The sequence below is a fragment of the Hirundo rustica genome, chromosome 2 (assembly GCF_015227805.2).
Source record: "Hirundo rustica isolate bHirRus1 chromosome 2, bHirRus1.pri.v3, whole genome shotgun sequence".
NCBI lineage: Eukaryota > Metazoa > Chordata > Aves > Passeriformes > Hirundinidae > Hirundo > Hirundo rustica.
Window position 1 is genome coordinate 79,980,296 of NC_053451.1, and position 21,722 is coordinate 80,002,017.

A 21,722-nucleotide genomic window follows, 5' to 3' on the forward strand; every position below is an offset into this window, starting at 1 on the left:
TATTCCTAGCACCACATGTCCCTTGGTTGCTTTATTTAGCTTTTCAAAGTTACCTGACCCTTTGGTTAGCGTTCTGCACTAGGGGAAAAAGAAATGTCACTGTAGATAATAGACTTGAGCAGTTTATCTCATGTTTTCCATAGGAGTTTATTTATAAATTTTAGCAGCAGTACGAAAACAAAAGCCCTCCTCTGCCTTCACAGAACACATATCATAAAATCATGCTGTGAGGCCTTGCTGTGCTAGAGAAGGGGCACTAGAAAGTATGAGAAATAGTATTTACACCACATGTAACTCGCACAGCAGCAGTGGGCACTGGCAGGCTGCAGGGTTTCCAGGGGATGCACTGCGAAGGTTGTCCCCAGCTAGGGGTGCCCTCTGGGAGCTTGGATCCTGCAGAGTCAGCTGCAATGTCTCCAGCACCACATTTCCCAGCAAGCTCCAATCCAGGTTCCTCAAACCCTAATGCTGTAGCACATAGGTCTGTCCTTGAGATGAAGCACAGGAGCAGGAGCAAGGAGGGCGGGGCATACTTGAGTGGTTCACTAAGAACCCAACAGCTGCGCTGGTGCCAGTGAGCTCTCCAATGCTTGGCTGCATTGAGGTTGTTTATGTTTGTTTGTTGGTTTGGGGTTTTTTTGGGGGGGGGCTGGTGTTGATTTTTTTTGGAGGGGGAGGGGTTCCTTAATTTTTTGTTACAATTTGATCTCTTACCAATCTCAAAAGAAAATGTACTTATATAGAATTTAAGGCTATGCTACTTCAGATAAATTAAGAAACAGTACATGAAGTTTTATGTCAAGAAGGCATCAATTCATCTGAGGTGATACAGCTTACAGTTCAGAAAAACAAGATGCAAGTAAAAATTGCATTTGACCTGCCTCAACTTTCATTTTCTTATACCCTTCTAATAAGTCTGCCTTTCAGCCACATTTTGCTCTTCCACCTTTTCAGCTTATGATCAGTGACAGTTCATAGGCCTTTCACCTAACCAGCAAGAATGATTTTTTTTTTTTTTTTAACATTGTCATCTTTGTCATCACCGTAACACAAGTACTTATTAGGGGGCATAGTAGAAAGAAAACTTCAAAAATAATTACTTTGAAAATGAAATCTAACCAAAATATATTGGTTCAGCGTGCAAAAACCTTTCTGCTATCTCAGGACCAGATGGGAATGAAAGAGAGATGGAAGGAAGTGCACAGCACAGACATTGGACAAGTGATTAAATTCTGCGCAGCATACCATAACAACACAGGTGATATATCAAAACAGATACAATAGCAAAAGATGCCCCCCAGGAAAGGTCCACAATTACAAGTAAAACAGAGAACCAAAGAAAAAGTAAAGTTTTCTGGAAATTTGTTTTATTCCATTATAGATCCACCTCTTTAGCTACCAATACTAGCACAGAAGACCCTGAAATGGCAGGGGAAAGTTGTTCCATTGAAGACTCTCAGCAGCAGTGGTTTTCTGTGACTGTCAGTACAACTATACTAGTATATTCACATTAGTTTCACCTGATTGCCTGGTTTAATGCAAGACTCAATTACTTTGGGATTAACACGGCAATAAATTAAAATTCTGGAGGGCTGCTCAAATTCCTCTAAGTTTCCAAAACTCCATAACTTCTCACATACCATTTTTAGTGTAAAAGCTAACTCAATAGTCATAATTTGTGCAATTTTTTCCTAATCCACTGCTTAAAAAGTCCTAATTAACTAGGAAACTAGAATGGCTTAACTGAGATAAGTGAAGCTTACAGGAACATCAAATAGATAAGGAAGTGGGGTTTTTTTATTTTATTTGGGGGGAGTGTTTGTTTTGTTTTGTTTTGTTTATTTATTTATTTATTTATTTATTTATTTATTTTAAATTCAGACCACTTCTTCAGTTGTCTGAAATCAGAAGTATTGTCTTAGTATCCTCTGTGGGTTTAGGTATCCCTAACACAGAAATACAAAGTTCTCACTGTGACCATGAGTAACAGCCAATATTTACATATCAGTCATGTCTGTGGACTCACACAGTACAAGCAGTTTAAGCAGTCAGTGTGTGCTGTAGAGTGGCAGGACGATGGTGCCCCAGGTGCGGGGCAGTGGGACAGCAGCTGCCTTCTAGTCCACATATCAGGGTTCTTCCTCCCACAAAAATCAAGCAGGAATACTGGTACAGGGTCATAACAGTAGGTGGCAACAGACACAGTATACAGAACCAGAACCTCAGACATGCAATCTCACCAGCTGAGATATAACCCCTAGTTAAAGCCCATTGATTTTTCACTGAACATTCATGGTTGAAAGGCCTGTTCAGTCCTATAACAATAATAATTTTGCCATGTGCCATAGAATTTTTGCTAAGCAGAGCTAATTGCCACTTACCTTAAAATTTCTGTCAGCACCACATTGTATGGTAACTACCATATCTCATCTTTAGCAGGAAGAAATCGTAAATCACATGCATCGGCCTGCTTTTTATAAATCTTTTCCATAACTACTGAGTAAGAAAAACTGCATTTTTAAAGTATCTATAGGGACAGTCACATATATAGTTCATAGAGGGTTGTGATCCCTGTCCTGTCAGGCTACAGGAGCAAGTGATTTACAAAAGACAAACATTATATATGTACTTATGACCAAAGGAAGTCAGTAAATAAGGGCCAATCCCTCAGTGTCTGCTCAGCAGAAACCTCCATACTGAGGATATCAGCATTTCTAAAACCAGTCTGCTGCTAGCCAGTAATCCTGGGAAATGCCTTATAATTTGTTAGTGTGATTATAAGGTTTATGAAACCTCAAATAAATCTAAATGGAGAATACAGGTACAATGAAGACAAGGCTGTCACCAAATAAAGAAAATCTTTTACAGAGTCAACAACTCATAATGAGTGTCTTTGGGCCCTGCCAATATAGCAGCACAAATGTTCCCACAGCATCATATCTGAATAAACCATAGACACCTTTACTTTTTTTATGAACTTTAGCTCAGCTCCAAATAGAGGAGCTGAGCTAAAGTTCATAAAGAAATGAACCATAAGCATTCATTTAAGGGGGTCAAGGGACAAACATAAGGTGGGACATCTCTGTCATAGAAGCAGTGGACCAACACCATCCCATCCCACAACAGCACAGTTGTCGAAACTGCAGAACGGATGACCCACTTGGAAAATGATGTAGCTAATTTTAAACTTTCTGCTAATATTTCTTATTCAGGTGCAGAAATAGGATCAAAACATAATGTCTGTTATGCAGAATGTGGGGATAGGCCAAGGGAAAAAGATATTGCTGTCTGCAATATCTTTACCAGTTTACCAGTTTAAACCAGAGTTTACCAGACTCTGCTTTACCCTGCAATACAAGATAGGCACATGCCATGGACACTACCAAGGTTGGGAATATTTGTGTCATCTAAGCACACTTTGATAAATTAAGTTTTCTTTTTTGCCAAATAAAACAAATTCCCAAAGGAAAAAAAAAAAACCTAAAAACAAAAACAAAAAAAACCACAAAAAACAAAAAAAAAAAAAAAAAACAAAAAAAAAACCAAAAAAACCAAAAAAAAACCAAAAAAAACCCAAAAAAAACAAAAAAAAAAAAACCCACCACACCACCAAAACCCAAAAAACCCCAACAACAAACCAAAAGAACCAACTCGCACAGCCTCCTGTGTTGCTAGAGGACACAAAAAGAGTAACACTTACACAGCCAAGTTGAGGGCAAAAAGAAGGGAAGCTTATTTACTTGACCTCACTTATATAGATTCTGGACAAGGGATTGGAGAATGAGGCTGCCACTTCTCCACCCCACTGGCCAGTCTAGAAGTCCATCAATTGTCCCTCCTCAGAGAAGGAATGCGAAAACCATTACTTTGTTTATGTTACAAGTGTGAGAAGACTCCACTACAAAAATGTGAACAATTCAGAAGGCTAACAGAATATAGCAACACTCCTGTTATTACAAATTTTCTGATGAGAAATTAAACATGGCCTTGTAACCAGGTCCTTATGTAGCAGAAATCAGTGAAAATCATATAGTCCTTTAAGCCCAAACAGGGATTTTTTAGTTGACTCACTTTCAATTTGCTCATTATCTCCAAGAAACTAAGTAAACTTATTTACCTTATTTACATAGCTATGTTTCACTCCTCACAGCATAGAGGAGTCCCTTGTAACTAGAATTATTTCCCAAGATGAACAACACAATGAGGACTGCAAACTGTTCTCACCTGCACAGGGTATATAGACTGTTCTCTTTTCCCCCTTTGTGCTCACCAAAACCCTGTATAAGATTCTGAAGGTGCCAGTGTAAAAGTGGTTGTCATGTCTAAGTTTATTTAGGTGCCTTCCGTGTGTATAGCTGGTAGGCTTTGGTAGTAGGGGAAACTCCAGAGCAGGGACAGGTGTTAAGGAACTGCAGCCCATGGCTAAGTCCATTCTGGAGCAGAGGAAATGTTTAATAGGGAAGAAGCAGCAGCTAAAAAAAAAGGAGTTGCAAAAAAAAATTAAGTATTATGGATCTACTCCTGATTCCTGCATCACTCCCCATCTCAGATGCTGCAAGAGCAGAGGAGTGGGGACTAGGATATTGGGAGGAGACGACTGAAGATGAGACAGGCAAAGGAGGAAAGGCATTTTCCCCAAGTGTCTGTTAACTGTTTGCCTTCCTTAGTTCTTAATACCCAAATGAGTGATTATACTATGTTAATTGGCAGTAAAACAAATAAGTGAAATTCCCTGAGTGGAGACATCCACAACAGTGCCTCAGCTGGTGTCAGGGCTCTATAGCTGTCTGCAAGGCCTAGGAAGGAATTCCAGTGAAAAGACAAAAAATCTATCACCACCTCTGAAATAACAATTTCTAGTGGTTTCTCAATCAGTGGACTAATGGTGCATGCTTTAAGTAATTTTAGCTCACATTTAGAAAATACGTGTTTTATTACTAGATAGTCTGAATGGCTTCCCTAATTACATTCTGACACCTTCACACATTAACGTCACTATCACTTGTCATGTTACCACATGGTAACTCCTCAGGTTGAAGTCATGGATGAAGGGCTTCTTACAAGACAAGCACAAAAGTGCCTGAATCAAAGAGCTGCATTAGTGGAATAAATTAGACCCTTTTATCAAAGTATTTAGTACTATGATATACCTGCTAGGTTAAACAGAGCATGAAGACTCAATGCATGTATCAAGCATACATATCATCCACAGATTAAAAGAGTCTGACTGATAGTTTTGATGAAATCATTATCGAACCAATGCTTATTTCACAAGAGCTCAACCTTTCAGCCTTTAATGAGTACAATTAAATGGAGGCTCTGACTAAACAATTACATCCCTTCACTGCTTTCCATTATCCCAGATACCAAATGACTCAGAGCCTAGGGATTTGGGCTGTGGTGGTGAAGCTGATCTGCATCTCTGGCCCTCTTTGTCTGTGCAAAGTGACACCAGTTTCATTCAGGACACATGACTGTGTGAAAGGACAGCGGAGGGAGGAAGGACGCACGTTGGGAGGCTGATAAGAACCTCACAATCCTTTTCACTATCAGCTGTATCTCCTACTCTGAGCAAATAACCTGCTAATGTAAATTTTATTCTGTTCATCAACCCATAATTAACTGCTTTTCATGGACATTGAAGTCTCAGAGCTGGTAAAGTACTCAGTTGCTAAGGACAACAAATCAACCATAATTCACCGGCCCCTCTTGCTTATTCCAAGGACATGGAAAGACCAAGCGGCTGCTGATATTGCCACCAAGAGCCAAGGTGCCGGGGATCAGGTGGGTGGGTAGTGACAGAGTAACTAAAAGGTCAGCTTCTGCCACCAGTGAAGGGCACTTTTCTCATCCAGTTGCAGCAGGAATGTCAAGTCAGATTTTCAAGCCTTCTCTTTCATTTTGGTATACCTTGTTAATATTCAGCCTCCTAAATGTTAAAGGTGTTTGTATCCATCTTGGGGTGAGGTGGTCCATGGAGAAAAATTGGAAATAATTTCACAGAAGAATGACAAGGAGCAAGTCTTTATAGAACTCAGTTTAGAACCAGCTTGCTTTCCTAAGGTGCCTGCAGCAGGAATTCCTGCTGCTGCAGACTCAGAGGGAAAAGGAAGGAACCATGATGTACTCAGCCCATGCGTAGGGGTTAGTAGGGTATCCTCCAGAATGGAGGTCTCTTGCTTTGACCACTGCACAATATAAAAACATGGATCACTTCTACGGAGGCCCAGAGGCCTGGCACCAAGAGAGATACTCTTTTACATTAGGGTGAGAAAAACCTTCCTCCCATGGGCCTTTGCTTCCACATGTTAATATTTCTTAGGTTTCATTGTTTCATTGGTTTGTTAAGTTATGCCACCTTGTTAAGCCCCCGTTCACCATATATGCACACTTCCTAGAATATTCTTCCTTCCCTTGAACCCATTGGGTTATTTTTGTTGCAGTGTTCCACCCCTGTGATCCCATTAGTCCCCCTGGTTCATAGCCACCCCTCTGTAATGGTTTCACATTCACTAAAGTCTGGTCTTAGTACTCACTCTTTTTCTGTGGGAGAGAGACTAGGAGAAAAACAAAGCAGGCTCAACCTTAAAAATGAACAAATAGTTTTATTAACACACACTAAAAAAATAGAAAAAGAAAGTTGGAAAAAAACTAAAAAAGAATGAAACTCTAAAAACACTCTTCCCTCCCCTTACAAACTGTTCACTTTCTTAGAAAACAACACAAAGAGACAAAACTTGTAATTTTCAGTCAGTTTCACTATCTGACAATAGTCTTTCATCAATATGTTTAGGGGAAGAGTCTCTCTTAGAGTCATGGATCTCACTGACAACTTAGAAGAGTTCTCTTGTGGGTTTTTTAACTGTCACAAAAACAGCTGCCAGGGAAACCTGCCTTTGTGACCCCTCCCATTAGCATTTTTCCAAGCTGCTCATGGATCATGGGTCTTAGACTTTTGCATTCTGGGGTGTCACCTTTCAAAGATGAATAACTCTAAAGCAAAGGATTCTTCATTTCAAGGTACAGAGATATCTTCTCACTTCTTCACTGGCACAGAGGGCTTCTCATCTTTATCTCTGTTCAAGCACCTTTTAGGATTAATATTACTTAGACCATCACAAACACTTTTGCTCAAATCCACACACAAAACTAAACAATTATCTCCCCAAATGGTTATCTTTCCCATGATTTAAAGAAATGATCTAAATATAGAGTTCATTTCCATGGCTCAAGTAAGAATGGAACAACCACCTCTTCAACCCTCTGTCCTGATAGTCTTTTCACTCTTGCTCTACTGACTTCATGCTGTTTTTTTCTTTATGTTCACTCTGTCCTTTCTTACTCTCTCAGAGAATGGCTAAGCTCTGGAAGCTTCATGTTGCCAGGAAGGGGTTAAATCTGCCCAGAGTTTTTGTCTCTCCCTCTGTAGCTCATGGTGTTAGATGTTCAAGGCCGCGCTGGTGAGGGAGGAAGAACTCAGGCAGAAACATCAGGGATCAGAGCACCCGGGCAGTCCGGAATCACAAAAAAAACACAGGCAGGATCATAAATGCCTTTTTGGCCCACCCCTCAGTGTAAATCGGGGTGGCCTCAGCCTAAATGGTGCTCATAGCTCTTATCAGGGACCTGGCAGAGATCTCTCCCTGCTCCAGGAAGTTTAGAGAAAGTAGCTGTTGTAAAGCAGCAACCTCTCCTTCCCCCTCCCACCCGGAAGCCGATGGAATCCGGCCAGGACTCAGGCCAGCTCTGTCCCCAAAAGGGGGGAGCAGCAGGCCCAACTCGATGTTACCTGTCTTTCTCGAGCCAAAGGAAAGAAGGAAAAAGGCCCACCTACAGGAAATCAAGGGGTTTTATAGGGTACTTCCCAAAGTTGTAGCCAACAATTTTCAGTGGTCAAAACAGATGCTAATATTCCAACTAACCCTCTGATAGGTCCCTGTCCTTTCTAAAGCAATTCCCAGGTCCTGACCTGGAGAATTATTCTACATTCTTCTATAACTAAAAAACCAAACTTTACTAACCCATGACAACCATTTTTTCCAATCCCTATTGGACCTTGACCTTCAGGACCACCCCTTTTATCTGGTATATACCCTGGACCCTTGGCCCACTCTTGGCTCTCGTCCCTGGTCTACATTCGAGGCTGTACAATAAACAGCGCTTGGATTTTTGAACGGGACCCTGTCTCCTTGCCTTTATCGTCAGCCCTTTATTAGCAGAGCACACCAGGCCCCAAAGGTGCAGGTTGCTCTCAGGGACACACAATCGCACGATGCTACAACTTCTACTTTAGCTTTAAGAATTTGTATCAAATTAATGCTCTAGCTGTCCACATAAACAAATGGGCTTGTAGCTCTGAATGCTTGCAGTTTCTAGGACTACCTAATTTGGCATTTGATTTACACCCTCTTTTCAGCTTTTATTTTAGACAGGTGTGAGCATCCTTCCTCCATCTCCAGATTTTTGTTAAGGGTTTATGACATCATACCACTCAACAAACTCTGTGGCCATGTGGAATTCTAATTCAAGAGATATGTACCCAATCTCTTGGAAACATTAAAATCTCTCATGGAAATCATATTTAATGGATCGTGGCAGATCCAGATTCACAGCATACTAACTTAATTCCTTCCTTCTGAACAATAGGCCTAATGCCACCCAGTCTTCCAATCTAAGAGCAATGCCTTTGCAATTCCAAAGGGTTGCACATGCACAAGTATTTTCCCCATCATAAGAGAACTTTTAAGAGAACCAAAGTAACTCCCATGTTTGGGAGATAAAATTTCAATTTATGTGTAAACAAAGGGGTTATTTTGATCATTGCATGAGTATTTTATTAAAATAATACCTATAAGCGAACTGATGAAATTTGGCCCCACTGTGAAGTTTCCTTTCACAAACATTAAATTTGGTTCATTTTTAATCTAGCCATGGCAGACATTTTTCACAGTGCCATATAAGCTTTTTTCATATAGTTATCAATTTTATAAAGGCTCTCTTATGTAATTTCTTGGTCCCATTATAAGGAAGAAGCCCTTTTAAGAAAAGCGGGAAATATTTGAGACCCAAATCTCTGTTGCTGTTTTACAGGGAATAAATCAGATGATTTTGCTGGCTCACTGTGGCAAAGAAGAGTGTTCACTTCTACTGTATGGTAAGGTTTAATACAGATGTAGTCTTTGTATATGGGCTTTGATGCACTCCTTACCATCGAAATTTTGTTGTCTTTGAGATAGAATATCTGTGTTTATGTCCTACATGTAAAATGGCCATTAACATGGTAATCTTTGTCAAACACTCTTTGCAGGTACAAGAAGTAATTAGTCATTGAATAGGGTACTGGCCTATTGGCAGATAGGTTGATGACAAGGACAGAATTAGACCTCCTTCTTCTCCTTTCAGAATGATCTCTCATGACCTAAAACTTCTCTTGCCTACTTTGTAGAATATTTTTAAACCTTTAGGTATCTTTATTCGGGACTTCCTTTTCCTTTTGAGACTATTTGAAGCAATAGGTAGCACTGTAAATCATGAAAAGACCTTCTCCAGAATTATGTGAAGAGTAAAATCAGTGATGTACTGCAAATCTACACCTGTAGATGATTGCAGATGATTGCACCCATGAGGCATGCGGAATGATTACTAGCTGATGTTACAAAAACCTGAACGCAAAAGACTCTGTACTGTGTGGAAAGTGCAGGTAAGGAGGAAATCTGTACAGGATCCAACAACGGGGGAATTCTGGTACCTTTGCATCTAGGAAGCACCCTTCTCAACAGCACTCACATAAGACAGCTCTGCCAGCAACCTTAGTGTGGCCCTCATAGAAGTTACTGCTGTGTTAAATATTGACTAAAGGCAGATGCACACTCAGATAAACAGTGAGATGGAAGGTAGAAGTGCTTGTCATAGCCCTCCAATTCCCAAGACTTGTATTCTCTTATTTAATTCAACAAATATATTTGTGCTTTTTAGGTATATCAGATGCAAATACTTAAACCAAATACAATCATATGACTAATAAGTTTTACAATTAGTACTTTCTGTTTGCAAAAAAAAAAAAAAATTCTCAACATTTAGCTTAACTTTTTTTACACACTTCATAATACTGTCACATTCTCAGCTACACCCTATGCAATTAAACACAGGTAGGAAAAATACAGAGAAGAAGAGAATAAAATCAGAAAGAAGAAACAGGCTAGCTGTGAATGTACCTGATGCTCTCAGTGGGACACAGGGCTGAAGGCTGTTCTAAGATGAAGAAAACATCAACCTTTTTATAGAAGCCCAAATGAAAACTACCTAAGAAGTCCGAGAAGTGAAGAACTTGACAGTACCATACAGGTATAGACAATAGTAAGGAATTTTGCTACCCACATCCACACAGCCAGCCAAGGTTTTCATTCATATCCTTTCTCTTACTTCCACTCAGCCCCACAGGGAGCACTCAAAAAATCTTTCAGGCATCCTGAAGAATAAAAGATTCAATTTTGCTACCCACATCCACACAGCCAGCCAAGGTTTTCATTCATATCCTTTCTCTTCCACTCAGCCCCACAGGTAGCATTCAAAAAATCTTTCAGGCATCCTGAAGAATAAAAGATTCAATTTTATATTAAGGCTCACACTGTGTAAGAACAACATCTACTTAAGAAGTTCTGTGCCTAACTGTTGGAAAGAGTACTTGGGTTTCTACTGAGCTCATGAGCAATTTACTATGGGAAAGCAGGAACTTCCTGTAGCTTCCCATCAGGTAGAACCTGAAACCGCTGAAATCAGCTCACCTAGGGGGGCATTTTATTCTTTCCTTACTATTCCTTCCTCTCACTTCAGAATTTCACAGGCAAATAGATTTGAGGTACTGGGAGCTTACCTAACTGGCTCATATTTCACTAATTCTTCAGTTTCACAAACAATTATGAGGTAGGACTCTGTGACTTTTGCTTATAACTTTTCCAGAGGTACTACCAGACAGAACTTCCCTGGATTTTAGTGACTTCACTCTCAGAGATTACACTTGCAAATTTGGCATACTAATTGGCATTTATTTCATTCTACATGCAGTCTAGAAATACACACATTAAAGGACAGAGGCATTAGCTGTAGATATATGCTGATGTGGCCCGTGTTGGAAAAATGATCTTCCCAAGCATCTTGCCTAAGTATCACGTTATTAATACGCACATGGGAACCTATGGCACAAATCTTGCCTGTATCATTGCTGTACAAATGTGGAATGGAGGCAAGTTTTGTAAAGACAAAGGAAACACTTGATGGTCTGTATATTTTAAAAGGCTTTTAAAGACTTTTAACAATGTCTCACCATGACAACACAGGAATATGACTTGGTGACAGTTCTCTGTGATGGGTGCAAAACCATTTGTTGGGTGTCCTTATTTCATCTATTTATGAAACACTGTCAGAAAAGAAGACTGTCAAACAAACTTCTGGAATCCAATCTTGGTCTGGTTCTATTTATTTTTTTCCCTCTTGATCAGGTTGATGATCATGTAATTTCAGATAAAAGTAAATTAAAAGGCAGCGCAAGTAATCAGGAGGAGAGAATTAAAACTCCTGAAGATTTTGCAAATTGAAGAAACAGTCTGGAAAAACAAAAGTAAGTATGCTATTCAACAGAGAAAAATGTAAGAGTTTACATTTAGAAATAAATATATAAATAAACAAACAAAGGATGGGAAACAGTAATGACAGCTCTTTCAACAGGACACAAGGGCTGTAATAAATTAGAAAAACATGAATCATCCACAACATGCTATTCTGAAAATGGAAAACATCTCACTGGGATGTAGAAATTGTAACAGACCTTAAAACTACATAAAATAATGGCTCTGCTGGGGTATTCTGACAGTACTGCATTTCAACTAAGTGATGAGCCAGAGAAAGTCTAGAGAAGGAGAGTAAGAACAATTTAAGGTATAAGTCCTCTAGCAAAAGACAAACATTTCAAACCATATGTTAGGCATACTGAAAGATGCAGATAAGCTTTTTTTGTTAAGGTTTTGTCTATGCAAGTAGTGAATAAGGTGAGAAATTATGATCTTAAATTCCATAAAGAAGAAAGACTCGGGTTATACTTTAGGAAAATCTTCCTAAGAGGACGGACAATGAAGCAACACAATAAGTTGCCTGGAAAGATTATGAAGTTTGCCTCCCATCAAAAGGAGATGGCCTAAATTATCTTGACAAGATGACTTCAAGCCACATTTATCAGTTGTCTATAACTGATAATGTTCTACAACGTTCTTCCTTAAGCAATACATATATACTTGCATGGAAACATACATAAAACAGATAAATAGAACACCTCAAAGCTAAAAATAGAAAACTTGGGAAATAAATACATTTTATTTATTCGAATAAGTACCAAAACTTACACTATCATCTTTCCAATATTCATTCTTTAAAGTCAAAGCTACTTATAAAAATGGGACCAGGACATGGCCAAAATCAAAGTATTTTCCAAATATGAAGCTACCTAATTGGCATATTCACAAATTTAAAATTTATCACATTATCACAAATTTATCAGATTAGGACAGTTTGGTCTTCACCCAGCCTAAAATTGTAAAAATCCCACCTTTTTCCTTTCAAGAGAAGAAAAATAACAGAAATTATCAAATTCAAATATTCACAGCTTGTACTTATATGCCACAAATTAAGAGTTACTAATTATACAGTAGCTGCCAAACTGTTATGCTCTTGTGATTTTTGTAATGTTAGATCTGAAGATCCAACAGTACAGACTGCATCATAATATCTGCAAATGAAATACCAATGAATGTACAAAAAAAAATATAATTACACAGAAAATATTTATTTCATTACTTACCTGTTAACTACACACAAAGGTGCATCACAAAATGGATATTTATAAAATATTGATGAACTTGCTGGTTATAATCTTCTTTATAACAATCCTAATTTGAGGAAGCTAATTTAACATTTTTGGGAAAGCTTCTGTATCTTACCCAGTATTTTAAAGTTTAGTTATCAGCCTCGAATTGATACTCAATTTAACTTCTGGCTACTGTTCTGAGAGGTGTTATATCCTGGTTACCTATTTCTAGACAAAACATTTTATCAATTACAAGTCTCCTAGGTCTATTAGCAATGTCTGTCCTTTAAAATACAATACTCAGAAATACATATTGATAAGGTACAGCACTGTGACTCAGGAGACCAGAGTTTCAGTTCTGTTTTTTTAACCTGTTTTGAAGGCATCCATGGACAAACTATTTCACCTGTCTTTGCCAACTTGCCCCCAACATTAAAAACAAGCTGGCCACCTTTATTAAGCACTCTGGATCTTGTTCAACTCTGCTACCCATTGAAGCTTGTCCAAGACACTGCAACTACTTTTCCCTGGCAGGCAGCTAGAACAACATCAATGCCACAATTTATTTTTCTCGTAACAAGATTAGAAGGGTGATTTCAATCTGAGGCCTAATTATTCTGCCAATACCTCTATCTCATGCTCTCCTCCCAAACTGCCTGGGACTATAGAACTCAAATGGGGATGGTTTTTTTTAGGTTCTACTGTGAACTCAGCCCATGTTCATCCAGGCATGACAGTAAATCTGAAGGCTGACTGAGAGATCAGACAGGATTATCCTTTGAGATCTACAGAAGAAAAAAATATAGAAAATTTGGTACTATCTATGGTGTTATCCATCTAACAGCACTGGAACAAATGGTATGTTTCTGACTCCCAGAGGGAACAGAATGGTGCTCGGCTGAAATTTTTCTCCCTTTCTCACAAGAAAAAAGAAAGGACATAAATGGCAATTTTTGTTCCTTAATTATTAAGTATCAAAGAGTACTTGTAGCAGAACTCTGAGACTTCCTCGTAACTCTCTGGCTCATTGTGTATATCCAGAAACCTGAATACTCAAGAAACAACTGAAGCAATTTCAGCCACAAAGGCTTTCGATACTCAAAAAAAAAAAAAAATTCTGGATTTTAGTCATTCAGTCATTAAGCCTTTTCATTACTTTCAAATTCAGCTGAAGCCAGGATAAAAGTCTGGAGCTCAAGCCAGAAAAATGAAAACAAAAACAAAAACAAAAAACCCCAACCAAAAACCAACCAAACAAAAAACCAACCCCCCCCAAAAACTTATCAGTGATGCATCAGAAAGAATTCAGCCTCTATCATTTGAAGGTACCTCCCTACCTGTCCTGAAATGAAAATTTACAGCTGCAGGCTCCTGTTGGACCTTTGTCTGCTCAATAAATGTGAAATAACCACAATGTTCTGACAGAGTAACCACATATTTTCCATTTGGATGTGGATCTTACCACAGCTACCTATGCTCTTGCCATGTTTCCTGCTTTTGTGTTCTAAACTCATTTTCTCATGGGGATGGCACAACACATTGAAGCTGTCAGAGAACATATTCTCCTGGTAATTTTTGCAGTGTTTTGCACAGAACACAAATTACACCTGTATTGCCAAATCTGCCTGTCTCTCAATAATTTTTCTGGTTGCTCTGACTTACACAGTTTGGATCAAGATTGCCACAGATACATGATACTTTTTTCCCATCTTCTCCTTAGTAACAAGATAATTATCAGAGTAATTCTGGATGAAAAAAAAAGAATTTTTTTTCCATGGGAATTACTACTAAAATTAGAAGGGATTTTATGCTCTAAAATGAATTGAAAAGAAAAGAGAAATTAGTCATCACATTTGCATACTGGTGATAATCAACAGTTGACTCCTTATAAAACATTGTATTAAAGGTATTTAAATCCTGGGATCCCAGGCAACGTAAAAATATATCATAACTGCAAAGCAAATAACACAGTTTCTCTTTTTGGCATGTGCTCTACTTGAGTAAAATACTGATTGCACTTGATGTCTTTTCAGCACAGACATGAACTATCTCTTCCATTCATTTAAAAAACATTTTAAAAAGGATACTGAAATGGATTTTACCAGTAGGACAGACCTATCTCATTAAAGCCACTGTAGCCCAGCTCTTGCCTGCTTAGTCCCAGATCTTCAAGGTCCATACATTTAAATCCAGGTGGGCACTGGTAACCTTCTTCTAGCTCTCTGGAACAGTGGGTGTCTGGGATAGCTAAATTATTCCAGGTTACATTTCTGTGAAAAATACAAAATTAAGTTGTTACATAAACTCAGTCCATAGCAAAACTAAATATTTGAAAGTCAGAGGACTAAAGTGAGAAGTTCATCAGCTGTTATTTTTACTATCTCATGTTTTTTGGTATACACTATTCTCATTAAGCACTTATTGTAAAGGGCAAGCTAACACACTCCTAAAACTTCATCCTTATGTAATGACAGTACAAATACTACCAGTAGAAATCTCATATTTATGCCTAGAGACCCCATAAAAATAAAGACTCTCCAAGAAATGGAAGAGTTAACATTCAGCTGCTCCAACTGCTCTTTAATGAATTTGAAGACAGTGTTTCAGGCTCCTTTGCAGATCCTGAGTGTGTTCAACTGGAGTCAATCCTATGACTTTGACTTACAAAGGCATTGCCTGTGCTTGCTTTGACACTCCTTAAAAGAATCCCTGTGGATGACTTGTCAGTCACCAGGGTATGTATTCAGCTTCTTGTAACTTAGGAAGGGCAGGTTTCCACTACAGATGAAGAGTCACAAGAAAGAAGTCAAACCACTATATTCGTAGTGCAATTAGTAACTAGGCACAGCTGTGACTGAAACAGATCTGACTTACTTTTAGGTCAGTCTTGTAATGACTTGGTAGAAGAGGTGAAATAATTTGAACTGGTTGGAATTGGTTCAAGCTGATTTATATAAGTGACTAACATTTTTAAATAGAAATATCATGAAACAAGGGCCAGTGCTCCACACTATGTCACAGCATCGGCCATTTTTTACTGTTGTCAGAGGCTGAGCATCGTGTGTTTCCCAGTTTCTCTGGCAGCTGTGGTAGAGCTGCTGGAGGTTTTGTCACAGTGGACCACAATGAGAATTTAGGTAGGCCCAGTTCTAAGGGCCATAGAGGCTAAATGAAGAGAGAGGACAAGTTTGTTGCTCTCTGTTCTATTAAATATATGCCTGTGGCATGGACACATAAATATGGGTTATCTAAGTACTCCTAAACTTTGGGAAGGGGAAACTCAGGTTGTTGATTCCCCCTAATCACTTACAGTGCCCAGTTAAGAACCACAATACACAGTCCTTTGCCACAGATTGATCACCACATTTTCCCAGAAGTAGTTTAGTGAAGAGGTAACCTTAGCAAACCACCCCCTCCACCCTGAGCAGGTCCCTGCCAGGGTCCGCAAAACAGCACAGTACGGAAGTGGAGATTCATGTTACTTGTGCTATGGGGCTGCTGAGCAAACCAAAGAGAAGAAAGGTCCAGATAAGGCTCAAATTCTGCTGAATGAGCATGCAGCTAAGCAAAAACTGTTTCTCTCCCTGCGTGCATTCTCTCATCCAGCATATGAAAATCCTGATTTTTGGGTCAGTCCCAGGGCAATTTCAAATCAGACGTGAAAAGCTAATCACAGTGAGTTCTGGTCTGAGGAAAAAAAAACAGTAAATGGCATTTTACATTCATGTTCAGGTTGATTTTGACTTCCTGGTTACAGCACAGACTTTTGATATAAAAACACCCAAAATGAATTGCTGATGGTTACGAAAAAAAAAAAAAAAAAAAAGTATTCACTCTGTTATCCTGAGGCATCAACCAGTGTCTTAAAATTCATAATTTTAAATCATCTTGCTTGTCCACAGAAAAGGTGAACATTTTCAGCCCTTTAATATATTTTGTATCATACTGTTCTTCTGAAAGTCCATTTCCTTTAATCTAACTGACAGATGCATTCTGACAACTAAAAAGGATGAACAGAAGCTTTAATTACTTTACTTTTTATTGCTTTTATGCACTGCATGGAATAGCATTACATTATTTGAAATCTGTCAGTGTGAAACTAAAACATCCCACAAAAATTTTCCTAGGCAATTATAAATGCATATAAATAACAATTGTGGCATCTATCCTGCAGTCATTTCATTATGATACCAGAGAGACATATATATCTGCATGGAATCACACATAGACATATACAGTTCCAGATGGAGTTTTGAAGAACACCCTGAAATTTAGCAATGTGCATAACTAAAAGCACAGACAGATACACAAGCATATGTGTATTTGTTCCACATCTGTAAACACGCTCAACACATGTCATTCAAGTATCTCAAAATTAATCTGTTCACCCTAATTTCGTTAAACTAGAAGTTGTTAATTCATATCCAATCGCATGCTTCATGTTAGATTTATAATACTTTCATCCAAAAACCATTACCATATATAGGATTAACATAAAACAATATTTTACATATATTTTTAGAAATTAAAATTAATACATTGGCTCAGGCAGATTCAGAACCCCAGCTGCTGGTAGCTAATGAATTACACATTATGGCTTGCATTAGAAAATCCTTCAAACCCCAAGAGGCCACCAGTGTGAGGGCATATTATTAAAAGCATTGCTGGCTCTCAATCACTGCAACGCAAAGCATTCATTTAAGTGCTTCATTTAAACATAAATAATTTTTTTAATTTAACCTTCTTTTGAAGGAAAAAAAAAGCTGTCTCTGTGCACTGAGTATGATTTAGGCTAAAAATAAAGAGTCTCTGCTTATAGTACCTGTACAGATGCAGGCCTTTTTGGATCACTGTCACTTGGCAAGTTGTGTTCTGCTTCAAGACAGTAAATAAGCATAGACTAGTACACTTGGACTAGAGAATATTAGATATTTACAAGTGGCTAGAATATCACCACATGTTTCCAATATAAGATAATTTAAATTTTCTTCCTTCATAGACCATACTCAATATCAATTAAGTACTGAGATACCAATTCAGCACATAACTAGTTTTAAGCATCTCAAAAGTTCAGTTAGTCAATATGCTTAAATGTCTTCCTGAACAGGGTTCCTGGATAAATTTATGAACAATAAATAATTCATCCCAATAGACCAACAATATTCCTATGCAGTGCAGTCAATGTCTGTGGAACGCAGCATCAACCCAACAGCTGAGCTGAGAAATTAGTTCTCCACAGGTAACAAGAGTGCAGAAGAAGATAATTGACTCCACTACACTTGATAGGCATCCTTCAATAACAAGATTGTTGCAAAAGACATAGGAGTGTTACTCCGACATGTTTTTAAATGCCTGAAGAATGTTATGATTACATACACATGTACACCACAGGAAGGACCTGACTTGGTCTCTTAGGAGTACAGTGACTGTTTTCCATGGTATCTGTTACAAAACTAGTCTTTCAACCATCATGTGCTCATGTGAGAACAATCCCTCTTTTAGCACCTTCTCCTTATTAGGGCAGTTCTTCAAAGAGGGTTTTTCACACCTTAAGAGACAAATTACCATGGTAGCTTCTAGCTTCCTGTTTTCTGCTAGCCTGACTTTCTCTACTGAAAATAGAGGTGGGGGGGAAAAAAGGGATTTTTTAAATTCTGGTATTCTATTAATTTTCTAACATATCACCAGAAAGCCATTCAAAATTAGAAAGCTTCTTGTGTAGTTTCCAGACCCAGAAAATATATTAAAAAAACCCCAAACAAGTATAACAAGTATACTTATGGATAAAGTAATAAAAAATAATTTCAAATGGTTGATAAGGTAAAGAAGTTAAGTAAAAATGACTTAACTGGATCTGAAGGATTTTCTGTATTCATTAAAAGGAACCCTGTGTCTGTCCCTGTACAAAACCAGACACTACCCAGCTGCTGACTGGAGAGCTACTGCATGTTAAACTACCATAGCAGACATAAAAAATGGCTGGTGGATCATGAAGCAAGTAAGCAACCCTGCAGCTTCCAAAGAGAGAGCAATACATTAACTGGGGCTCAGAAGAATTGGCACTGTGTTCTGTGCTGTCCATTTTCATTAGTGACCTGGGGGATCCTATGAACCCAGCTTCATCAAAATCACACCAAGCATATGATGAAGGAAAACAAAAACTTTTGAGAACAGAGAAAGATTATCTAGTTCTGAAGACTTTAAAGGTTACTCTCAATAACTGCGATTTAATGCCAAGCAAGGAATTCAGAAAGTGATAGAACCGAAACACAAAATGGACACTGCTGTATAGAAAGTACTAATACAAAAATAAGCTTACATCAGATGACTGATAGACGATTTTTCTTTCAGATATCAAGAGTTATGGTTGTTTCTTCTGCTAGACATCTAACTCTGAACATGCAGTTCTGAAAAAAACCTAATTTGTTCCTATGCTTTTAAGAAGAGATGCTTCTGCTTTGCCATATTGCCAGAACACAAGGGAAAAGCACCAAGATAGTGATACTGTAGCAATGAACTTTAAATAAATCCAGAGAACTCCATGGTACACCAAAGTTGTTCCTGAAGCTCAGATTACATGGATGCGGTGCTAGACTCTCTCAATAAATGCATTCTGATGAAGTAAAACTGTGTTTCTACCTTGACTTTAGACAAGTAATCTGATGAATATTAATACACTGCTCTCTTACATATATAGGTCAATGATATCTAATTAATTTGCCTTTATTCTGAAAATCAGGGTGCTCTACTACCGTGAAACAACTTCTCTGCACCGTTCAACATAATTATTATAGTCCATGAACCTATTTTTTAAATCTTTAAATTTTATCTTATATCAATATTTTATGAAATGAGATGTCATTTACAAGCTGAATTCATAGCGGGAAAGTAAGGTCAGCTGTGTCATGAGCATTCTGTTTTTAACAATGTTTTGGATCCTTTTTTAAACAAGAAAATATAAAAGCAAAATATGTACAGATGTACATTAATGGTAGCAGAACCTCTCAGGTCACAAATCTGATATTGCAAATGCTAATTGCTAGGGTAGCAATAAAAACTTTTTACAAATATATTTCTAGTTCATTGAATCATACAAAAGAACAGATTTTCACACCAAATGCAGAATAAGTTGTTGTCACCAACACTTCACATTCTAGATTTAAAGCTCCCTCCCACAACTGAGTCCATGCAAATAGCCAAAACTTGTAGCAATTTCATTTTCCTCACACTGATTACTGGTGCCCTGGGGATGCCTCATGGTAGCCTTCAACATTTAGATGCTGGTCTGGGAGGCTGCAGCTCTCTGAGAGCCCTGTGTCCTACTTGAGCATCTTGGATACATCAGTAATACCAAATGCCTGCCCATGGGTAAGTGCATCAAGTTAAAAACCCTTCGAGTTAAAAAAATCTAACACTTCCTGTGATCAGCCAAGTCATCAGCCTTAGTCTGTCTTCCCCCTGTACCTCCAGCCAGTTATAGACCATATAACCTTGTTCTTCAGCCAAAAGACTTTCCTTAAGGAGGAGAATTTACAGAGATAAAAAGAAAAAGTACTCATGGCATAACTATAATTAGTGGCTGTAATTTTATACCAATAAACATCAGACAATCTGCAATTAAGAGTCTTATGACAAAATTATACAGAAACGCTGTGCAGAATGGAAGCTTTAAATTACTTTTCTAATAAGAATTTATCCTCTTAAAAGCTCAGGTAGTTCATGGCAATTACTAAACACCTGATGATACCATTGGGTAGTAAAAAAATATTAGAATTTTTATTTAGCATTCCAAGTTACATTTGTTTTCAGAAACTTTGAGAACTTGAAAGTTAGGAAGCCGAGATGGAAAATTGCTTGCTTTTTACCTGATTCCTTGCAAAAAGTAAAATGGAGAAAGGTTAAAGTTTATTTGTTGCATAGTGACCATGAAAACAGTCTAAGCATCTAGGCAAATTTCCTTTACTTTTTCCTTTTAAATGTGTCTTTTATTCCCAAAGCCATCTCTTATTTCTTAATGTGCTCATCCAATCAAGTCCTTTTCTCTTTCTCCTTTTCCTTCTCTAAGTGGGAAACTCTGAACATACAACTGCTGTTGACAGATGACTCCTAGACTACTTCCTTACACCAGTGCTCTTTTTACAGGCCTAACAATACTAACAGCTGCTCCTGCACAATTGTTAGAATAATAATAATAATATTGTACTATAATAATTGTAACAGCTTTCTAATGAAGTTTTCTATTTACCATTTTCATAATTACTACCCCATTATGACCTCAGCTTTGCAAGGACAATATTAATGAATAAATCACTGATATTTATATTTCTAAAATTTGCAGTAGTGGTTAATCATTATGATTGGGGATAATTTTTTCAACTTGCACTCGGTGTGAGTGAACTCCCCTGTCACTGTAGTCAGACACATACGTAATTGTTAACTTCAGTGAAATGGCACCATACTGCAATTGAGTTCTATTGATACATCTTCTAATTTGTGCAGAAAGAAATTGCAGTTTAGAACCATGCTGCTGCTGCAGTCATTTACAGGTTCCAGAGAATCCAATAGCTGTCATCCAAAATTACTGGTGAAAGAAATTTCAGGTAGTACCTCTTTGTTTTCAGGACTACAGATTTGTTTAGGCACAATTCTTCCTCTGACATCTTATAATCTTACCATCCCTGAGGGTCATTTTTAAATATTATGTTTTACTTTTGGTCAAATTTAAATCTAAAGTCTCATGTACCCTACTTTCAGAGCCAGTTTCCTGGTTTTAATCCAACAACAAAATCTGTGTTATCTTTTAAACTGTAAGTGTGAAAACCTCATCCATATTTACTGTTTCTCATAATTATATATGTAATTATAA

At 37.9% G+C, this 21,722-nt stretch overlaps 1 protein-coding gene across 9 annotated transcripts in view; it reads right to left on the reverse strand.

Annotated features, from left to right (window-relative positions):
- NALCN (sodium leak channel, non-selective) overlaps window positions 1-21,722 on the reverse strand; it is a 236,712-nt gene that overhangs the window by 168,914 nt on the left and 46,076 nt on the right. For all 9 annotated transcript variants that reach the window (XM_040055952.2, XM_040055951.2, XM_040055949.2 and 6 more), the window contains one exon: window positions 14,972-15,126. In XM_040055952.2, coding sequence (XP_039911886.1) covers window positions 14,972-15,126 — 155 coding nt within the window. The remainder of the gene's footprint in view (window positions 1-14,971; window positions 15,127-21,722) is intronic.